The 20,920-nt window shown below is 61.6% G+C and overlaps 6 protein-coding genes across 6 annotated transcripts; 3 read left to right on the top strand and 3 right to left on the bottom strand.

Moving 5' to 3' along the window:
- Nucleotides 1-524: 524 nt before the first annotated feature.
- VTJ83DRAFT_7469 (uncharacterized protein) lies at nt 525-2,218 on the bottom strand (the record flags this gene model as incomplete). The annotated part of the gene is made up of 2 exons (XM_071014294.1): nt 525-934; nt 1,033-2,218. The coding sequence occupies 2 exons, from the start codon at nt 2,216-2,218 to the stop codon at nt 525-527; spliced, it is 1,596 nt and encodes a 531-aa protein (XP_070863686.1).
- A 1,923-nt stretch (nt 2,219-4,141) lies between these two features.
- On the bottom strand, nt 4,142-5,484 carry VTJ83DRAFT_7468 (mitochondrial 37S ribosomal protein mS35; the record flags this gene model as incomplete). The annotated part of the gene is made up of 3 exons (XM_071014293.1): nt 4,142-4,420; nt 4,479-4,768; nt 4,908-5,484. 3 exons carry the CDS (start codon nt 5,482-5,484, stop codon nt 4,142-4,144), a joined length of 1,146 nt encoding a protein of 381 aa, XP_070863685.1.
- A 1,069-nt stretch (nt 5,485-6,553) lies between these two features.
- VTJ83DRAFT_7467 (uncharacterized protein) lies at nt 6,554-8,890 on the top strand (the record flags this gene model as incomplete). The annotated part of the gene is made up of 5 exons (XM_071014292.1): nt 6,554-7,007; nt 7,435-7,573; nt 7,648-7,774; nt 7,946-8,641; nt 8,720-8,890. 5 exons carry the CDS (start codon nt 6,554-6,556, stop codon nt 8,888-8,890), a joined length of 1,587 nt encoding a protein of 528 aa, XP_070863684.1.
- A 629-nt stretch (nt 8,891-9,519) lies between these two features.
- Nucleotides 9,520-11,501, bottom strand: VTJ83DRAFT_7466 (uncharacterized protein; the record flags this gene model as incomplete). The annotated part of the gene is made up of 2 exons (XM_071014291.1): nt 9,520-11,331; nt 11,397-11,501. The coding sequence occupies 2 exons, from the start codon at nt 11,499-11,501 to the stop codon at nt 9,520-9,522; spliced, it is 1,917 nt and encodes a 638-aa protein (XP_070863683.1).
- Nucleotides 11,502-13,618: 2,117 nt separating this feature from the next.
- On the top strand, nt 13,619-14,459 carry VTJ83DRAFT_7465 (uncharacterized protein; the record flags this gene model as incomplete). The annotated part of the gene is made up of 3 exons (XM_071014290.1): nt 13,619-13,693; nt 13,859-14,115; nt 14,195-14,459. The coding sequence occupies 3 exons, from the start codon at nt 13,619-13,621 to the stop codon at nt 14,457-14,459; spliced, it is 597 nt and encodes a 198-aa protein (XP_070863682.1).
- Nucleotides 14,460-17,529: 3,070 nt separating this feature from the next.
- On the top strand, nt 17,530-20,671 carry VTJ83DRAFT_7464 (uncharacterized protein; the record flags this gene model as incomplete). The annotated part of the gene is made up of 7 exons (XM_071014289.1): nt 17,530-17,564; nt 17,765-17,787; nt 17,897-17,935; nt 18,045-18,150; nt 18,217-18,350; nt 18,439-20,509; nt 20,572-20,671. 7 exons carry the CDS (start codon nt 17,530-17,532, stop codon nt 20,669-20,671), a joined length of 2,508 nt encoding a protein of 835 aa, XP_070863681.1.
- Between the last annotated feature and the right edge of the window lie 249 nt (nt 20,672-20,920).

The raw sequence follows: 20,920 nt of genomic DNA, 5'->3' as shown, positions 1-20,920 counted from the left end.
CGGCCGGCTAGCATGATGCTGAGACAGCGAGGGGATTACAAAGAGGACAGGGAGGAAACAATGGAAGCGGTGGTGTGGTGACAGACAGACAACACCGTCCTGCGGGTATATCTGCCTCTGAATGAGAGTCGGCCGCCCAACGCCCCCCAATGAAGACACATTTTACACTCGAGTACCCAGATGGCCTGCCGTACATTTTTTTTTCTTTTTTTTTTTTTTTTTTAGGGGGAGAGCGGCACAGTATTTTCAGCATTCCTAGTTCTCGTCTCCTACATACAAACAAATAAACGCCATTAGATCACTGTGCCAAAAAAAAGAGAAAAAGAAAACCCAGTCCCATATACAACAGACAAGGAGAGCGCCCCCCCCCCCCAATTCCTCTCCAAAAAAGAAGTAAAAAAAGAAAAGAAAAAAAAAAGACCCCTCCTACGAATCAACCATACACACCGCACCCCCGAAAGAAAAGAGGAGAGCGGCACATGGACCTATGCGCACATGTACATGCACACGCCGGACACCTCGCCTCACTTGCCAACGCGGTTCTTGTACAGGTAATGCGCCAGCGCCACCACCGCCCAGCGAAGCAACGCACCTTTGACGCCCTTGCCGCCGAGCCCGAGCACCAGGGCGACCCAGTAGCCCAGGCCCTTGACGACCCTGCCGTTGCGGTCAAAGTCGGGCTTCTTGTCGGTGAGGCGGCCGAGCAGCCGCAGCCGGCCCATGTCGAAGGGCATGTAGCGCACGGCGAGCAGCGGGTCGGCCCAGCCGGGCGTCTCGGCGACGGTGCGGAAGTGCGTGAAGCAGTCGAAGCTGGCCTTGCCGCGGTAGGCGCCCCAGCCCGAGTCGCCGACGCCGCCAAAGGGCACCGTGTTGACGGCGCCGTGGAAGTAGGCGTCGTTGAGGGTCGCGCCGCCCGAGGTCATTTCGTTGAGGACTGGAGGGAAAGGGGGGGGGTGGACAAGCGGTTAGCACGACGGGGAAACGGTCCTTCTTGCAAGAAAGCAAAGGAAGTAAAAAAAAAAAAAAACATACTCCGCTCGTTCTCCTTCTTGGACCCAAAGGCCATGAGCGACAAGGGGGTGCGATGGACGAGGTGGGCGACGTTGAGGGCCTCGTCGAGCGAGTGGACGGGGTAGATGGAAAAGATGGGGCCGAAGGACTCCTCGGCCATCATGGGGTCGTCGACGGAGCTGACGAGCACGGCGGTGGGCTCAATGTAGAGCTCCGACTCGTCGACCTCGCCGCCCATGACGATGCGGCCGCGCGTGTTGTCGAGCATGTTCTTGAGGCGGTGGAAGTGGCGCAGGTTGACGATGCGCGCCAGGTCCGGGCTCTGCTTGGCGCCGCGGGGGAACATGTCCTTGTAGGCCTGCTTGAGGTGGACGACAAACGTCTCGACCAGGTCCTTGTCGATGAGCACGTAGTTTTGCGACATGCAGATCTGGCCGGCGTTCATGGTCTTGCCCCACATGAGGCGGCGCGCGGCGAGGGCCAGGTTGGGGCAGCTCTTGGTGATGAAGGCCGGGTTCTTGCCGCCGAGCTCGAGCACGACGGGCGTCAGGGTCTCGGCGGCCTTGCGGGCGATGATGGAGCCGACGCCGGCGCTGCCCGTGAAGAAGATCTTGTCCCACTTTTCGCCCATGAGGGCGTTGGTCTCGGGGACGGCGCCGTTGACGACGGCGAAGGCGTCGCGGTCGAGGCGGGACTCGATCATGTCCTTGATGACCATGGCGCAGCGCGGGGTCAGCTCGCTGGGCTTGAGCACGGCGGTGCAGCCGGCGCCGATGGCGCCGACCAGGGGCGCGAGGAGCAGCTGGACGGGGTAGTTGTAGGGCCCGATGATGAGGACGGTGCCCACGGGCTCCTTGCGGATGCGGAAGTTCATGATGGAGTACATGGCGGGCACGTGCGGCGCGCGCAGCTTCTCGTCCTTGGCCCAGGCGTCGAGGTGGTCGAGCATGAACATGCAGTCCTTCTTGAGCCAGCCGACCTCGCTGAGCAGCGCCTCAAAGGCCGACTTGCGCAGGTCCTCCTGGAGGGCCGCCAGCAGCTGCGGCTCGTAGTCGTGCAGGGCCCAGTACAGCTTGCGCAGCTGCACCTTGCGCCAGGCCAGGTTCTTGGTCTTGTGGGTGCGGAACGTGCCGCGCGCGGTGCCGGCGATCTTGGGGATGGCGTCGAGCGCCGTGGCCTCGAAGGGCGCGATGGTGACCTGGGCCATGGTGGTGGTGGTGATGAGGGTAGGTTGAAGCGAGGTTGAGCCAATCTCGCGCGACGGGAAAGGATGGCGAGAAGTTCCCGAGAGCCAAAGTCTTTGGATGGGAAAGAAGAAGAAAAAGATACTACTCGGCAGTATATAGGACTAGATCGACAACATTGGCAGAAGAGAGGAAAAGGAATGGAAAACAGAAATCTTCAAGAGAAGAGAGCCAAGACGTCAAGACGAGAGAGAGTAGAGAAACAAGGTGAGACGCCCCGCCCCTCAAGCTGACGGTACTCAGTAATAGCCAGACAGATTCAGGGCAGATCAGATCAGATCAGGAGGCAAAGTGAAGGCACCGAGACCTGGAGTCCTTGACGATGTAGCACCGCGACCGGAATCGTCCCGATCCCGTAAGTACTACACTAGGTAGTTAGTAATACTACAACAAAGTACACTTTTTGCCCGTGCCGGACCTCCCACTTTTTACGAGCGCCCCGTCTTCCCTGGCTTGGGACGATGCGTGGTGTGAACAGGGGGTGGTCCCGGGGTGTCCCCCCTCTGCAAAGGAGCTTGAGCGAGCTCCGTCAGATGAGCCGAGGCATGGCGCCGTCGTGTACCACACACAGTACGCACTACGTGGGCTCTCTGGTTCCCGTCATGTCGTGGGGACGCCCTGGGGTCCGCGGAACGCTCGGCTGCATTGGGCTTAGGTTCCATCGCGGAGGGCATCCTGGTTGGCGAGCCCAAGCAGTGGGGAACCGTTGACGGTCCCTGTGCGCTCCATCGACGACCCCGTTTGCCTAGGTAGTTATCCATCCACGTCATGTGCATTTTTTTTTTTTTTTTTTTCGTTTTTGGTGATGTGTTGTTGTTCCTGGGGAGATGGAGATTCCTTGTTAGGCAACGCCGAGAGGATGGATGGATAAGGGTTTGGTAATGACTTGTTAAAAAAGGGGCTCTATGCTTTCCAATTGTTTACATGTTTATGGATAGGCCAGCTACTTAGACAGCGAGGTAGGTACCTTGGCTTTTGGTTGGAGTTGAGCGTGCTCTTGTCCCGGCCTCTCGCCTCTCTTTGTGTTTTTCCCTTTTCAGGAATTCGAGGGCCGATGCTTTCATTGGCATGCGCTTCCAGTTGGTTGGGCGGATGGGGAACCCGGGCTCGGCCCCACCCCTCCCTCCCCTCCCCCCCCCCCCTCCTCCCCACCAGGTCCCCGAACAGGGGTTCCTCGGCTGGCGCTCGCTGGGAGGTTGCATCAAGTTTCGGCGCATCTGAAAGTCGAATCGAGTCCACTGCTTTGCCAGCAACCTTGCCTACCTGAGGTACCGTAAGCAAGCGGGGAGACAGACATGAACCACCCATCATCCACCACCTCGTGTGCTCTCTACTATACACTACCAGGATGTGCATACATACCGAATCAAATAGTTGCCTTTTTTTGACTTGACAGAAATGCCTCCGTTCTCGCCTTGCGACAGTGGAAGCCATCTTCCGGGTCGGGTTGATGTTACGGCTTCAGGACCGCATATGTGCACGCTCTGCGTCTCTTCCGAGACCCTCCAGCCAGCAAGTCCACGCTCGTTGATTCTCTATACAATGCATGATGTACAAGTCCTACATGGGCGTCAAAAAAATACAACCCACCGACAGCTCCCTGTCGGCGACGCGGGCGACGCAGGTGACGCAGGCGACGCACGGCCACGCGGGCGATGATTCCCGCGCGACCGGCTCGCTCACCTGTCCAGAATGCGGGGGAGGAGGCGCCCAACGGCTTCCAGACCCCTCTCGCAGCAAAAGTCCGTATGTTCTATGGTAGCGACCATGGCGCAGCGGGCAGCATCCGATCCGAGGGGACCCCACAATCACCCACCCTCCGTTCGAACCGGACGAGGGAGGGGAGGGCGGCCTAACCCGCCCGTCAAACATCCCCCACCACGCTCTTACACCCTCCGAGAGATGCGTAACCTCCCCCCGACCGGCACCATCTGCTCCACCTTGGGCGCGTTGAGCAGGGCCTGCTCGATGGCGGCGCGGCCGTCCACCAGGCCGTCCTCGCTGTTCCGCTTCGCCTCGTCGAGCAGCAGCGCCTGCTTCCGCTGCTCCAGCAGCTGCTGCCTGCGCTCCTCGGTCATGTACCACTCCTTGGGGAACTTGATGGGCTTCTTGAAGGCGTGGTGGCGCGTGTCCAGCGGCACGTCCTCGAACATGTCGGCGGGGTCCTGCATGCGCTCCGTCAGCTCGGGAATGCGTTGGTGGTGCGCGTGCGTGGCGGCGAACCTTGGCCGCGGCGATCATCTTGTTCACGAGATCGCCGAGGTAGCGCTTGTTCTGCGCCTGGTGCTCGAACCGGTCGCTGCTCATCTTGATGATGCCCTTCTCCGGGTTGTACCGGGGCCCGGCCAGCTTCTTGAGCTTGAGCACCTGGGCTTCCGTGAGCCCCGGCAGATCCTCCGGGCAGAACTCGACCACGACCTTCCGGTCGGCCGGGTGGAACTCGCCCATGTACGTCGTGTACCGGAACCGCAGGACCTGGTCCTCGGCCGGCGGTTGGAACGGCTTGGCCAGCTCTGTTTGGAAATCCCACGAGGGTTGGTTAGCGTCCCGGGAGGAGGAGGAGCTGCATGGTTCGGCGTGCTGGCGCCGCCGCCGCCGCCGCCGCCGCCGCCACCAGGCGCGCGCGCGCGTGCAAAAAGGGCTTTTCCTTACTCGACAGCAACGGCATCTCCCACACCGCGACGCGCGCGTACTCGCGGAACTCGCGGTGCTCCTCGAGCTTGGCGTGGGCCACGGCCATCATGTCGTCCTCCTCGAAATCGTCCTCGCCGACCTCGTCCGTGATCAGGTCCGGGTCGTCCTCCTCCTCGTTCCAGAAGCTCTTTTGCCGGGCCTGCACCGGCCTCCGCATCGGCGCGCCCAGCTCGTTGATCTCCTTGGTCAGGCTGTCGATGCCCTTGGCCACGTTGGGCGGCACCTTGTTCCAGTCCTCGAGCATCTGCGTGGCCAGCCGCCGCTCGTGGTCGCTGATGGTTTCGTCGCGGAGCAAATCCCGCAGGAACAGGCCCGGGTTGCTGTAGAAGCGGTCGTACTCGTCCTCGTCCTCGTCCTTTTCCTTGTCCTTCTCGGCGGCGCCCGCGGCGTCGTCGTCGCGGCGACAAGGCGGGGTGGTCGAGAGGGGCCGGCGGAGAAGTCGCTGCTGGGCCTGCCGGGCCGGGACGGCGCCGAGGCTGGGTAGCCTCCGGCCGGGCCGGAGACACAGCCGGAGGAGGTTGGTCGGGGTCGCCATGCCGGGAATCTTGGTGTCGGTCGCGCGGGTTGGAACGGGCGGCCGATGCCGATTGCGTGGGCCGACGGAGCCATCACCAGCCAAAAATTTGGAGTTTGGCGGCAATTGGCGTTGGCCCAGCCACAGATGCACCGCCACACCCGGGGACGCTTCCGTGCTTTGCTTCGCAAGCCCGGCCTCGGGGATGGAACCCGCAATGTCTACTGTGTAGTATGTTTCTTTGAACAAGAAAAAAAAAAAAAGGTAAAACAAGTGAAGCATCAATCATGACATGCCAACAGCTCTTCCTTATGCACTCATGGGGTTTGTCCGGTACGTAGCGCCAAAGGGAGGCAAGCAAGCCGCTTTGGCTGGAGTGCCAGGGTTGTGCAGAGCCCGTGTAAGTCAAGTCACCGTGGCTTGAAGAGAGAGGCTGAGCTTGGGACGTCGTTGAAAGCTTTGTAACAGCTGGAGCCCCCCATTGTTGCCACAACCCCCATTCGGCCTCGTCAGCATGCTATTGTTCAGATGGCTGGTGCTTGGGGCTCCCTGCCCACGCTGTTGCATTGTTGTCAAGTGTGTATGCTATTGTGTTGTCTCTGCACTGAATGGTGACGCGCCGAGCTCATCCCACCCACCAGGACAGCCTCGGCCACACTGCCCGGCCCCACCAAGCCCGAGCCCCGCTTATTTTGCCGGTATTTAGCCGGCTCACCACCCACAGGGGCCCTTTCTTTCCTCTTTCACCCAACAAACCCCGAAGTTTAGCCGCCACACCGCCCACTTTCTGCCGTGAGTTTCTCTGAGCTCCGACGTTTTTCCGCTTATCGCTTATCGATTGTGCTAGCAACGCGATGAGCATCATGGACAACAACGATGGTGAGCACCAGCAACCTCCTTGACTGCTTTTCATGCCGTCGCTATTGATTTTAGCACCCCGCCGTCCTCTCCGCGACCTCCCCGCGACACCCCCTTGGCTTGGGCTCGCCCACACCCCGTTCCTTTCGCTGTCGTTTTCCTTTGTTTTGTTCGCCCGCGGCACCGACCCCGCACCCCGCCATCTCCCACCATACACAACGTCGTGGGCAGCATGGCCGGTGTCGTGGCGCCCAGCGACGTCGGATCGGGCGCGAGCTCGGTCGACGTCGCCGAAAGCTTGGTTGTTGCTGAAAAGCGACGCCAGCCCGTCGCCTCGCGCGACACGTCTCGAGCAACCACTCACGCCGCCGCAGCTCCCTCCGCCCTCCCCGGCCGTCGATGCCTCGTCACGGTCGGGGCCACCGCCGGTTTCTGGTCCCTCCTCGAGGAGGTGACCTCCTCCTGGTTCCTCGGGCGCCTCGCCGCCCACGGCTTCACCACGCTGGACATCCAGTGTGGACCCGACCTGGCACGCCTCCAGGCGCGCCTCGAGGCCCTCGGCGCTGAGGACCGCCACGGCCTCCGGGTCCGTAGCTTCGGCTACACCGTCGCCTTGGAGGCCTACGTCCTCGCCTGCCGAGGGGAGCGAGGCGCCAGGCTTGCCGGCGTCGTGGTCTCCCATGCGGGTACGTTTCTTGTTCTCTTTTTCTTCGTTCCATCCACCCCTCCCTGCTCTGGCGGCGAGTTCGTGTCCTTATTTTTTTGCCCTCACCCCGCGGCGACGTTCTTGTTCTGGGACCCCGTGGCGGAGTCCTTTTCACAACCCCGTGGCGATGGTCTCGTCATGGCCCCCCATGGCGACGTCCTTGTTCTGGGACCCCGCGGCGATGTTCACATCACGAACCCCATGGCGACGTCCTTGTTCTGGGACCCCGCGGCGATGTTCACATCACGAACCCCATGGCGACACGACGTTCTTGTCCCAAACCCCGCGGCGGTCCCCTTCGTCGCCAGGGGCTTCGCTGCAAGCCCCAAACGTCTTTGCACATGCCACTTCCCCGGGGCCGACCTCGTCGCGGTTTCACACGACCGATGCTAACACGCCATTCGCAGGGAGTGGAACCGTTGGGGAGGTCTTGTCTGTCGGGGCGCCGCTCATCGTGGTCGCCAACCCGACGCTGATGGACAACCATCAGCTGGAGCTGGCCGAGGACCTCGAGGCCGACAACCTCGCTGTCCACGGACAGATCGGGTAAGCCTTGGACTCCCTCTCGTTGCCCCTTGGCGCTCCCGTCTGTGCTTGTCCCGTCGCTGAACTTCTCTTAGCCGGCTCGCCGATGCCCTCGACCGAGTCGCCGAGCAGATCGCCCAAGGCACGTTCGATCTGCCGCCGCGCCGCCCGCCGCCGTTTCCCGTCCCCGAGGCCGAGCGAATCCGCCTTTTCGACTGGATGGTACTAACCTGCTATCCAGATGAGCTCCGCCAACAAGAGCAGGCGGCCGGCCTCGCTGCCGGACAAGGAAACGGGACGGGCCGGTCGCTGCCCCCGACCCCCCCTCCCGGCGTTGGGCCTGCTCCCATGCCTGCCCGCGAGGACACTGTCGGCACGCTGCAGCTCGACTAGGAGCTCGAGAACCCCGCAGCTGCCGGTCCAGAGGGCCTCCCCGGACCCAACAACAACAACGACAACAACAACAACAACCCTCCCGCCAATGGCCACAGCCGCGCTCGCCAGGTCCGCTTTGGCGAGACCACCATCATTCCCGACCGCGAGGAAGGGACCGGCCAGAACGGCCAAAACGGCATCGGCTCGCGGACCGCGACGCTATCGCCCCCACCAAGCTCGCCAATCCCGATCGTCTATCCTCCGGGCGCGCCGCTCCACCCCCGGCTGCTCCTCGATGACTTTACGCTTCCTGGGCCCGCCTTGACCGGCTACCCCGAGGCCGATGAGGACGACAACGACGACAACTACTACGAGATGGATGTCGACGTCATGCCGCCTCCTCTGGCCTACTTCACCGCCAACCCCATGGGGCCCGACCCCGACGGAAACTACCCTGTCAATGGGTACCCGGTTCTGCCCGCGGAAGAGGAGGATGACAACGACGATGACGGACAAGCCAACACGGAGCAGCAACAGCCGCCGCCGCCGCCGCCGCCGCAACAGGCGCGGGAGGAAGAGGAGCTCATCGACCTCGACATGGCCAACGTGCCGCTCCCGAGCACAAACGGCACCGGTCACGGCATCCACAGGTTCAACTACATCAACAGCGACAGCAGAACTGGTGCGCCTTACAACGACGACGATCCGAACTGGGTTCCAGGTTGGGATGGGGTTTTCCGGTGGGACTAGAGGGGGAGGGGTGGGAAAGAGCAGCTATGGAACGGGTTCCAGGGTTTGCTGGTGGAGGAGGAGGAGGAGGAGGAGGATAACGACGACGACGACGACGACGACGACGATGATGATGATGAGAGGTTGAAGTGGTGGAAGGAGCGCGGCGTTTTGCATGGGACGGACGAGGCAAGCAAGGCCTCCTATATCATCTGGGTTTGGTTGGTGGGATGAAAAACATGGAAGCATGGAGATACCCCCCTTTTTTTTTCTTGTTTCTTTGGTTGGTGCGGATGGGTTTGGCATCGAGGTTGAACGGTTGCGAGAGGATGGATGGGGTAATACAATAAGCATTGCTTGCTTCGGGGTTGCACATTTCGAAATGGAACAAGCGGCGAGGGTTTCGCATCTCGCGTCGAAACAGAGACCCCCCCCCCCCTTCTGCCTTTATGGATCCGACCGCTACGACTCCGTCTCCTCTGGTTCCCCCTCTCGTAAGACTCCGCGACGTAATTATCCATCTGGCCATCCCCTGTTCTCTCTCTCTCTCGCCGTGCTCTCCCAGCGTGCGTTTGCGTGACCCGATGCCTCGACGCGGAGAAGAGAAGCCAAGCCGACATGAAACCTAACCATTCCAACTTCAAACAGATTGCACTTGTATCGGGTTTCATTTCGCTCGTCACGTCATTCATTGTCCCGCCCATGCCGCGCGTCCTCTAGCCACCTACAGACAGGCAGGGGAGGGCGCGGAGAGAAGGTTGTACGTTATCGCTAGGTGGGTAGGTAACTAGGTAGGTAGGCAACTGGGTAGCTAGGTAGCTAGGTAGCTAGGTAGGTAGGTAGGCAGGTACGCAGGCGAGTCGTCACTCGAGCTTGGCCAGCTTCCACACCTTGACGGCCGCGTCGCCGCCGGCGCTCACCACCCTCTCCTCGCCGCCGGGGGTCCTGACCCACGCGACGCCCGTGACGCCGTCCTTGTGCGCGTTGGCCGCGCGGATCCGGGTCCCCGGCTTGGCCAGGCTCCAGACGTGCACGTGCGTGTCGAGCCCGCCGCTGACGGCGTGCGTGCCGGCCGGGCTCCAGGCGATGCCGAGCACGCGGGCCGTGTGGGCGGACCACCGCTCCGTCGCCAGCTCCCAGATCTCGCCGCCCTTCTTGTAGACGAGGATCTTGCCCGAGGCGGTGCCGGCGGCGAGGTGGGTGCCGTCGGGGGAGAAGCTGAGGGCGGAGATGTGGGAGAGGGTGGCGGAGCTGCTGGCGACGGTGGAGTGGAGGGTCACGGAAGGGCCCCCGGGGGTTCCGGCGAGGGCGAAGAAGTGGACGGCGGCGGCGTTGGCGGCGCCGACGGCGAGGACGGGGCCGTGGGCGGCGATGGTGCTCGGGGGGAAGCTCGTCGGGTGGTTGGCGAGGAGGTCGCCCTCGGGGGAGTAGACGGCGAGGGACTCGGAAAGGGCGGCGACGATGAAGGCGTGGCCGCCGGCGGTGGCGGCGGCGGCGATGCCCTTGGGCTGGGAGGGGAGCTTGGAGGATGTGCCGAGGAACCGGCGCGTGGAGTCCTCGATGGTGCGCAGGGTGTCGTCCCATCCGACGCTGAAGGTCTGGCCGGAGGAGGACGAAGAGGCGGGGAAGGAGGCAAAGTGCGTGACTTGGTTGGAGTGGCTCTGGCCCTCGACGACGAAGCCCTCGCCCTCGACAACGTCCCAGCTGACGACGCGGCCGTCGAAGCTGCCGGTGGTGATGGCGGGGGGGCCCCCGGCGCTGGAGGGAGAGCCGGAGCCGACGCCCAGGGCGGTGACGGTCTTGTTGTGGCCCTGGACGACGCGGAAGGGCCTGTCGCTGCCCTCGCGGAGGTAGTTGAGGTCGCCGCTCAGGCTGAGGCTGATGACGAGGCCGTCGGACCGGCCGTGCGGCCAGACGACGCCGACCTGCTGGTCGTCGACGCTGGCGCCGCCCTCCTCGCCGACGCGCCACGTGTGCAAGTTCTCGCCCGACTGGGCGTCCCAGACGCGCACCGTCTGGTCGGCGCTCGCCGTGACGAACCGTCTTGAGTCGTGCGCCCAGCTCACGGCGAAGATGCTGCCCGCGTGCACGCCCTCGCCGATGGCCTTGGTCGGCTCGCCCGTCTTGCCGTCGTAGAGCTGGATGCGCCGGTCGGCGCCGACCGTGACCAGCACGCTGCCGTCCGGGCTGAAGGCGGCGCCCAGGACGAAGCCCTTGTGCAGGCCGGCGGCCTTGCTGTTGAACTTGAAGGGGGCGCCGTGCAGGAAGCACATGGTGCTGTCGTCGGAGACGGTGGCGGCGCGCAGGGGGCGCTGCTGGCGGATGGCGACGGCGTTGACGATCTTGCTGTGGCCGCTGACCTCGCCGACGCTGTTGCCGCTGTCGGCGGTGAAGCAGTGGCCGTAGCGCTCGCGGCCGTCGCCGACGGCGATGACGCGCTGGCTGTCGCCGTCCCAGGCGATGTCGGTGATGCGGCCCGAGATGATGGCGTACTCGCCCTTGGTGTTGACCGCCTCGACGGCGTCCCAGACGCGCACCTTGCCCGTCACGTCGCCCGACGCCACCCAGAACCCGGACGGCGAGAACTTGGCGACGGTGGTGGTGGCCGTGTGGCCCGTGTATTGCTTGCAGATGGAAGGGTCGTCGATGTTGCGAAGGAAGATGGACTTGCCGGACTGCCCGGGGGGTCAGCATCCTGAAGTCGATGTTCTTGAGAGACGTAAAGAAGAAACCGACGAACCGCATAGGCTATGCGTTGCCCCTTGGGGTCGGCTGACAGCTGGGTTGGCTGGCCCCGCGTTGTTGCAGGCGCTGCCGCCAGGATTTTTTCAAGCTCGATCGACATGGCCGGCGAGACGGGCTGTTTGGTGGGTTGGTAAGGGGGAAAAAGAAGGGAAGGGGGGTGATTTTGAGAGTATCTGGCGGAGCGGAGGGGGGTTGTTTCAAAATGTCAACAAGTCCAACTAATACCGTGTAGGTACGAGGTTGTCTTGTCAGATGGAGCCTGAACGGGTTGGAGGGGCAGCGGGTCTTCTCAGGGGTTTGGGGGGGGGGGGGGGTTGGGGTTGGGGTTTGGTTTGGGGGTTGCACCGTTGCGGGGCAGCAGCGTCAGCTCCAACCTGGGGGCCCAAACAGTGACAGCGCTCCTTGATTGGCTAGTCTGGGGGGGCGGGGGAGCGTGTAAGTCGGAGCCTTGGAGCCATGGCATGGCACAACGACAGGACTTGGGAAGGCTATGCGTCAGGAAACGTAGGTAATTAGGGATTTGCACAGTTCTTGGACAAGGGCGAGAATGTCATGCCTGCTACTGCGTACCTACATATGGCATCCTAGGAAGATCATCGGATGCTGTTGCGATTTGGCGGTTACGAGAATTGCCTAAGCCCGTGGTTCGTCAGAGAGGATGGGATTCCAAGCTCCCTATCGAGCCTCGCCGAGGGGGTTTCCGCTTGCTCTGCAACACCACCTAGTGACGTCATCAACACCAGCGTCTCAGGATCTCAAAAGCAAAGAGTTGTCCAAGTTGAGAAGCCCCTGCTTCAGCACCCTGTGTATGGAAACACAACAAAGCCAACGTGAAGCGATGTGGCTACAGTGCAACGTCAACCACACACCACGCTTGAAGATGGTCAAAACGGCTCAACCCCGCGGGTCCAGCGCATCCTACCTCCTCTTCATCTCCGCCACGCTCATCTCGCTCCTCGTCGTGGTCGTGGTCGTTGTCTGGGCACTCTCCAAGCACGGCGGCGGAGGGTCGTTGCGGTCTGCAGGGGCAAGCTTCGTCGGCCTCGAGGCTGCAGCCTTGGGCGCCGTCGCGGCTTTCTTGACCGCTGCCGGCGCTGCTGGGGCCGTCTTGGGAAGCCTGTCGTCCGCCTTGCGCCTCTTGGAGCTCGGAGCCGGCAAGGGCCTCGATCTCGGGGAGGGTGGTCGCACGGTGGTGTTTGTTGTTGCCGCTGGCATCCGCGGAAACGTCGCCCGAGTACGACCATCCCTCGAGGACAGCGGGCGCGACAAATGCCGTTTGTCTTTGGGTGCAGTCCAGGTAGGCTAGATGCCTGACCAAACCGGGGGGGAAATTGATTGACCAAGAACCCAACCCCTACCAATCGGCTTTTGTCTGTCTGCTCGGTGTATGAGATGCATTCATGTGTTGTATAAGCCCAAATCAAGGTGTCGTGTGAGCCAAACCACATCAGCTAGTGATGCACTGGTCTCCGAGAACCACGGCCCGTTTCTTGCTCCGTTTCTTGCTCGTCCATGTACACTGTCCCAAGGCAGAGAGACAGAGGTTCATTTCCCCCACCCGGTTCAGTCTCAAAGCACGCTGGGGTTCTTATAAGAGCCTGGAAGGAAGCATGGATCGTCTGGAGGCTCCGGTGCACACCCGGACCCTTTGCGTCAGAACATGCAGCCCACCTACGGTGTAGTAGTAGACGGATCCCAGAGACGGAGGTATTAGTATCTGCTCTACTCGAGAACGGGACCATGTCACAATTCCCAAGGTACGGTATGGCCTGGGAGCTGAATGGTGTCAGGTCCCCCCCCCCCCACCCTCAGCGTGGGCTCGGCTCTTGATAACAAAGCCCCACCCTCGATAAGCACATAACCAGGGCTTGCTTTTAAGCCCCAGCACCCTGGATCTGCTGTTACGTCAAAGTGACTTTCGCGTCCCCCTTCGCCGCGCCGCTCAACTTCGCAAGGCAGCCAACGGTTGGAAGCGAGGCGCTTTGTTCTTCAGAGTCGCGTACAGGCTCTACGATTTTCCTTTGTCCATCGTCTCCTTGGAGCCTTCTTCTCCTAGCGTCAGTCTCCATCTCTCTTTTTGCGCTGCTTCATTCCCTTGGCCACGAGCCGTTTCGCGCGCACAAGGGGGCCCCGTTGCTGACCAACACCCAAGTCTCGTACCTACCCAACCGACAACCTTGGAAAGCACCTATCGCCGCATCGTTTTCACAGCCAAACATGAGCTCGCCCAAGAACGAAGAGAAGCCGCACGATGAGACGCGGGACAATGCCGAAACCGCCGATAACGATGAGGTGCGATCACCATGCCCGACCGAGTCTCCTCCTCCTCCTTCTCCTCCTCCTCGCTAGCGCCGTCGTCGCGCCTGGCAAAAAAGAAAACAAGCCATAAAAAGAAGGAAAAACAAGCAAAACAAAAAAAAGCACAAGAGGAGGCTAACCGGTGTTCCGTCAAATCAGGAAGAGATCTCGGCCATGAAGCGGCGCGTCGCCGAGATGGAGGCCGAGGCGGCCAAGCTTCGGGAGATGCAGGCGTCGCTCGACCAGGCCCGGCAGGACCTGACCGAGGACAAGGAGGAGATCGACAACCGGAGCATTTTTGTGGGCAACGTCGACTACTCCACGTCGCCCGAGGAGCTGCAGGCGCACTTCCAGAGCTGCGGGTCGATTAACAGAGTGACCATCCTGCTGGACAAGTTTACGGGGCAGCCCAAGGGGTATGTCGCTCTTTTCTTTTTGTTGTTCTTGCTCGCTCGGGAGCCAAACAAAGATGCTGACGGAGACGTGCCCCGCCAGCTACGCCTACGTGGAATTCTCGGAGCCCGCCCTCGTCGCCCAGGCCCTCGTGCTCAACGACAGCGTGTTCAAGGGCCGCAACATCAAGGTGGAGCCCAAGCGCACAAACATCCCCGGCATGTCATCCCGCGGCCGCGGCAGGGGCGGCTGGTACCGCGGAGGCGGCCGGGGCGGTGGGTTCTACGGCGGGAGAGGCGGCCCGGTGAGGGGCGGAGGGTACCGCGGCGGGTACCGTGGGCGCGGGCGCGGGTATGCGCCGTATTGAGGGGCCATCTACCGTAGGAGGCAAGAGAGGGGAAGGTATGCGGTGGCTATTTTTTTTTTCTTTTTGTCTTGTTTTTTTCTGTTTCGATCTGTGGCTGTAATGTTGTGATGTTGTGGCTTTGTCTGTTTGATCTCGTTGATTTGATGGGTGGTGGTGGTGGTGGTGGTGGTGGTGGTGGTGGGAGAGGACGAGGACGACGAAGAGGGTGGTCAACAACATCCCCCCAAAGGGCGCGGGGCTGTGGCCATGGAGGTCTAGATGTCGTTGTTTCTTTTCTTTTTCTTTTCGACTCTGGGAAGAACCGGTTTGGGTTGTTTCGGCAAGGCGTCATCGTGGACGGCATTGAACCACTGGAACAAAGAAGCAACAGGTCATGTTTGCCCAAGTCCTCCATGAGCCCTCGCTGGTTGTGGTGGACTTTTGGCAGCGTTGATTGTTCCGAGACCAGGGCGCTAGGAAGGAAGAGCATGAGACGAAGATGAGGCACAAATGTCGGAAGGACGTGTGTTTGTCAAATGACGGTAGAAAACATCATGGTTGGAGGTTGGGTTTCGCATGCACCACGGTATGGCTGTTGTGTCCCCAACCTAAGTATACAACTCATCCCCCTCGGCGGCTGCATGTGTTTGTTCCCCACTGTTTCGGGAAGTCTTGGTCAGCCGATGCCCCCTATGCCAACCAAAATCACGATGGGTGATGCCAGCGGAGGGAGCTCGGGATGCTTTTCTACAGCACCTCTTCCTCTTGCATTACATGCAGAACCAATGCAGAACCAAGCTTGGCGGCGCCACTGGCATCCCAGACATCACCATCGTCATCGATGGCTGACACTTTTTGTAGCCAAGCCTCAGCGAGCACCCTTATGGTGGCGAGATTGCTCCGCCCTGTCGAGCGTCAAGCGTCATCTTTTTTTTTTTTTTTTTTTTTTTGGGGGGGGGGGGGGGGGGGGCAGTGAGTTACAAGCTGGCAAGTTGCCGCTGGTGTGAGCGAACAAAAAGATGTTTGCCGGGTCATGATGCCCGTAACGTCAAGCCAACGCGTATAGGTAAATCAACCGTGGCCAGGAACGGCGGAATGCCGTGCCCCCCCCCCCCCCCCACAAACACCCCGGTCATGACAAACGTTTACCGTGCAAGGGAGGCAGCGCCTACACTGTGTACTCGGCCCTCCGGAAGGAGCAGCATGCAGGCAAGCAAGCTTGTTCCATTCCAAGCAGGGCAGGTCGAAAACCCGCCCCTTTGGTTGCGATCCACCAGGCGGGGTTTGGTTCCGACGCCACCTACCATCGTGGACTTGCCCAGCCCAGACCTTTGTGAAGGCCTTTTTTGACTTGTTGACAAATGTTGTATAGGTGGCATAGACATGGTGCTATACACTACATCGACTTGGATGCAGAGGCTCCTCTGCATCGCTCCCACCTACACACCCTAGGTAGCTAAGGTATGTTAGCAACCGGAGAGACCATCCCGAACCTGATGTATCCTGGGGTGTAGGTAGATACTATAGAGAGGCAGTAGGGCAGGACGGTTTCTCCTGTGCAGCAGATCAAAGAACCATGCGGTGGGCGAAGAGCTGATGGCATCTTCAGCTTAGGTCGTTTCTTACAGACACGTCCGGGCCTAGGGATCTCTGGTGGGTGGCCCTGCTGCCAGGCCAGGTACAGAATGCTTCTACCGGATCCGTGTGTATAAGTCACGGGGGTTCAAAGCGCCCGCCGAGACCCGAGTCGACGTCCGCCGGGGCAGCTTGAGGTGAGGTGAGGTGCCGAAAAGGTCCTCAGGAGCCTCCTCCACGGGGCTCCCGCGGGTTCCGACGCAGTCCCCCGACGGCCGTTTCTTCTTTTCGGGGCATGGAAGATGGGAAGTGCTCCGCCATTCCCCGCGGCCAGGCCGGGATTCGAGGAGGCTCCCCGGCGAGGGCAAAAAAAAAAAAAAAAAAAAAAAAAAAAAAAAAAAAAACAAGACGGACTTGGATGGAAGCTGGAAGATGGGCTGGCTTCCACATGAGCGGTCAGCTCAGATGGGTTCGTCAGACTGACTACAGACTGACTGATGGCTCGGCCTCCACCTACGGGCTGGGTTGTCAGTGTGTCGGCCCGGGACGGGCACCCAGGAGGGATCGTACAGTACAGCACAGCACAGAGTACAGTACAAGAGCACAGTACGTCTCATCACGGCATTGTACGCAGTACAGCACGGTACAATACAGTACCGTTACCTCCCATACCGCCTGTCTGCAGCCCAGGACATACCTTACTCTACCTCCGCTACCTACCATACCTGGCTCCAACTTGTTCCCCGGTCCCGCATACCTAGACAAATACCGTACGGTAGTTCAGCCAAGGTAAGGTACTTACCGTCTTGGGGGACGCGGTCGTACAGTGCGAAAGACCTAGCGGGCAGGAAGGGACCTAACAGCGCCAGGCCCCGTTCGCTTCTCGCCGCCGCCGCCCGCCGGCCGGCTCCTCTCTTGGCCCAAAGCCAAAAGCCAAAACCAAACCTGGGATTCCAAAGCGGGGTGTCCCCGACACGAACCAGCACAGCCTCCATCTGTCTCCGTCACTCCAGCCTCCTTGCAGCGACCGCCAAACCTGCGGTTTGCTTGTTGCGTCTGATTTTCCCCTTGCATCCTCCAGCTTTTGCATTCGGCTCCGCGATCCCCGTGCCGAATTTCCCACGCTTTCAGCTTCTCCAAACGCTTGCGCTTCCGTCGCCGTCGATTCGTCTGCTTCCCGCCCGTTCGTTCCTCGAAATCCCCGCGCCAGCGAACCCGACTCGAGCGCCTTCGCAAAACTGCGGACCCCCCTTTCAACCAGCCATCCACGCCGTCCCGTTCCGTTTCGACTGGAGCTGTCCCCCCCCCCCGATCAACAACGCTTGCAACCACCGCCGCTCCCGCTCCTCCGGCCGACATCCCCGTCGTGCCCTCACCATCCCCCATCCAACGTCGACCAACTCGTCGTCCACCTCGAGCGCCTTTTCTCCCTCTCCTATCCTTCCAACACAGATCCCCTCTCCGTCGCTGCCGGCCCGGTGGGTGAAACGCGGCCCTGCTGCGTTCATCATCAACCATGAGCAGCAGTCGGATGGATGCAGGGCTTCCAGCGTACGTACCGCCCATCTCCTTTCCTGCCCCCCCGCCCACTCTCCTTCTCGGCCGGCGCCCCGAGATCGACCCGAGGCTCGACCCGAGCCGGGAGGGACACGGATACGCCCGCCGCCGTCTTTTGTTCCTCCATGATCCATGACGTTGCCGGAAGACCACCTAGATACGCCGGAGTGACTGACGTGTTGGTGTAACAACAGCCAGCCGAACCTGCGCGTTACAAGTAAATACCGACGACACCCCCTGCTCTCCATCCCCGACCCGGCGTCCATGGTCGACCGGTGGCAACAACGGACGGATGGACGGACGGGCTGGCTAACGCTGCGCTCTAGTCATTGCCGCCGACGGCCTGTACAAGCGCGATGTCTTTCGTACGTGACCCAGGACCACCCTCCTCCTTCCACCTCGGTCAGGCCTCGGTCAGATCCCGCCGGTTGCTGACACATGCACACACACACACACGCGCGCGCACACCGCCAGGATTTCCCGATCCCTTCGCCGTCGCCACCATCAACGGCGAGCAGACCAAGACGACCCAGGTCTCCAAGCGCACGTTGAGTCCGTACTGGAACGAGAGCTTCGACTTGTAAGCCCGAGCCAACCGCCCGTCTTTGGCCGGCTCCGAACCGCCGCTGACCGCATGCACGCACAGCCGCGTCAATGAAGACAGCATCTTGGCCATCCAGGTCTTCGACCAGAAAAAGTTCAAAAAGAAGGATCAGGGCTTCCTCGGCGTCATTAACATCCGCATCGGGGACGTCATGGAGCTGAGCCCCGACGCTGACGGTGCGCATGCCATGCCCTTCCGGCCTTGGCTTTCCAAGGGAGTTTGGGTTCGAGGCTAACACGGGGGTTCCTTTTTCCCGCGCTGCAGATCAGATGCTCACCCGAGATCTCAAAAAGTCGTCGGATAACCTGGTGGTGCACGGAAAGCTCATCATCAACCTCTCGACGAACCTGACCGCTCCCAACCGCACGCAGCCGCAGCCGTCGCAGTCGCAACAGCAGCTCTCGGCGCCCTCGTCCGGCCGGCCGGCCCTCCTCAGCCCGCAGCCTTCGACCGTTTCCAACGGCGATCCCCGCACCCCGGCAGAGAGGCCGTCGTCGTCGTCCCTATCCAGCGCCAACGGGACCGCCCCCGCTTCCATCAGCGGCCAGCAGATGACGCTCGCCCACCGCCCGTCCAGCATGGTGTCGACCCAGTCAGCATCGGCGGCCGGCGCCGGCGGCGGCGCCGCGCCCGCGGCGAACACGGCAGGCCGCCAGCGTCAGGCCAACAGCACGATGAGCCCGTTCGAGGACGCCCTGGGCCGGCTGCCCGCCGGGTGGGAGCGCCGCGAGGACCATCTCGGCCGGACCTACTACGTGGACCACAACACGAGGACCACGAGCTGGAACCGGCCGACGGGCACGGGGGCGGCCGAGGCGCGCACCGCCGAGGCCAACACGCAGGTGGAGCGGCAGCGGCACCAGAACCGCACGCTGCCCGAGGACCGCACGGGCGCCAACTCGCCCACGCTGCTGGCTCAGCAGGCGGCGACGGCGGCGGCCAACGCCACCACCATGATGCACACGGGCACGACGACGCCGGGCACGGGCGAGCTGCCGCCCGGCTGGGAGCAGCGGTGGACCCCCGAGGGCCGGCCGTACTTTGTCGACCACAACACGCGCACGACCACGTGGGTCGACCCGCGGCGGCAGCAGTACATACGCATGTACGGCGGCTCCGGCAGCAACGGCACCATCCAGCAGCAGCCCGTGTCGCAGCTCGGCCCGCTCCCCAGCGGCTGGGAGATGCGCCTCACCAACACGGCGCGCGTCTACTTTGTCGACCACAACACCAAGACGACAACGTGGGACGACCCGCGGCTGCCCTCGTCGCTCGACCAAAACGTGCCGCAGTACAAGCGCGACTTCCGACGCAAGCTCATCTACTTCCGCTCGCAGCCCGCCATGCGCATCCTGTCGGGCCAGTGCCACATCAAGGTGCGCCGGTCGCACATCTTTGAGGACTCGTTCGCCGAGATCTCGCGCCAGTCGCCGACGGATCTCAAGAAGCGCCTCATGATCAAGTTTGACGGCGAGGACGGCCTCGACTACGGCGGCCTGTCGCGCGAGTTTTTCTTTTTGCTCTCGCACGAAATGTTCAACCCCTTCTACTGCCTGTTTGAGTACTCGGCGCACGACAACTACACGCTGCAGATCAACCCGCACTCGGGCATCAACCCGGAGCACCTCAACTACTTCAAGTTCATCGGCCGCGTGGTCGGCCTGGCCATCTTCCACCGCCGCTTCCTCGACGCCTTCTTCATCGGCGCGCTCTACAAGATGATCCTGGGCAAGCCCGTCGTGCTGGCCGACATGGAGGGCGTCGACGCCGACTTCCACCGCTCCCTGCAGTGGATGCTCGACAACGACATCTCGGGCGGCATCCTCGAGCAGACCTTTTCGACCGAGGACGAGCGCTTCGGCGTCATCACGGTCGAGGACCTGATCCCCAACGGCCGCAACATCGAGGTGACCAACGAGAACAAGAAGGAGTACGTCGACCTCATGGTCAAGTGGCGCATCCAGAAGCGCGTGGCGGAGCAGTTTGAGGCCTTCAAGGAGGGGTTCCACGACCTGATCCCGCAGGACCTGATCAACGTGTTTGACGAGCGCGAGCTGGAGCTGCTCATCGGCGGCATCGCCGAGATCGACGTGGACGACTGGAAGAAGCACACCGACTACCGCGGCTACACCGAGTCGGACGAGGTGATTCAGTTCTTTTGGCAGACGGTGCGGAGCTGGGACGGCGAGCAAAAGAGCCGGCTGCTGCAGTTCACGACGGGCACGAGCCGCATCCCCGTCAACGGGTTCAAGGACCTGCAGGGGAGCGACGGGCCGAGGAGGTTCACGATTGAGAAGGCGGGGGATATTAATAATCTGCCCAAGGCTCATACTTGGTAGGTTGTTTGTCACTTGATCATGATGGCATTTTTTTTGCTAACGAAACGCCCTTGTACAGCTTCAACCGTTTGGATCTCCCGCCTTACAAGACGCTGGAGATGCTGCAGCAGAAACTGACCATGGCGGTCGAGGAGACGATGGGATTCGGCCAGGAGTAGTCGTCGTTGCGGTCATGATGGTGGTTGTGCGGTGGTTCTTGGAAGGGAGGGAGACGGAGTGGTTGGTTCGTTAGAGGGGAGGGAAGAGCCGGGGCAGAAGGAGGAGGAAGAGGAGGAGGAGGAGGAGGAGGAGGAGGATGTGAGCGCGCAGAAGTGGAAAGGGCATATTATAGGTATGGGCTATCGGATCGGATTGAGCACTTGTTTTTTTTTTTTTTTTTTCTCTTGTCGCTGGGTCCTCTACGTTTC

Source organism: Remersonia thermophila, chromosome 7, assembly GCF_042764415.1.
Source record: "Remersonia thermophila strain ATCC 22073 chromosome 7, whole genome shotgun sequence".
NCBI classification, from domain to species: Eukaryota; Fungi; Ascomycota; class Sordariomycetes; order Sordariales; family Chaetomiaceae; genus Remersonia; species Remersonia thermophila.
This window is presented reverse-complemented; position numbering and strand designations above follow the sequence as displayed.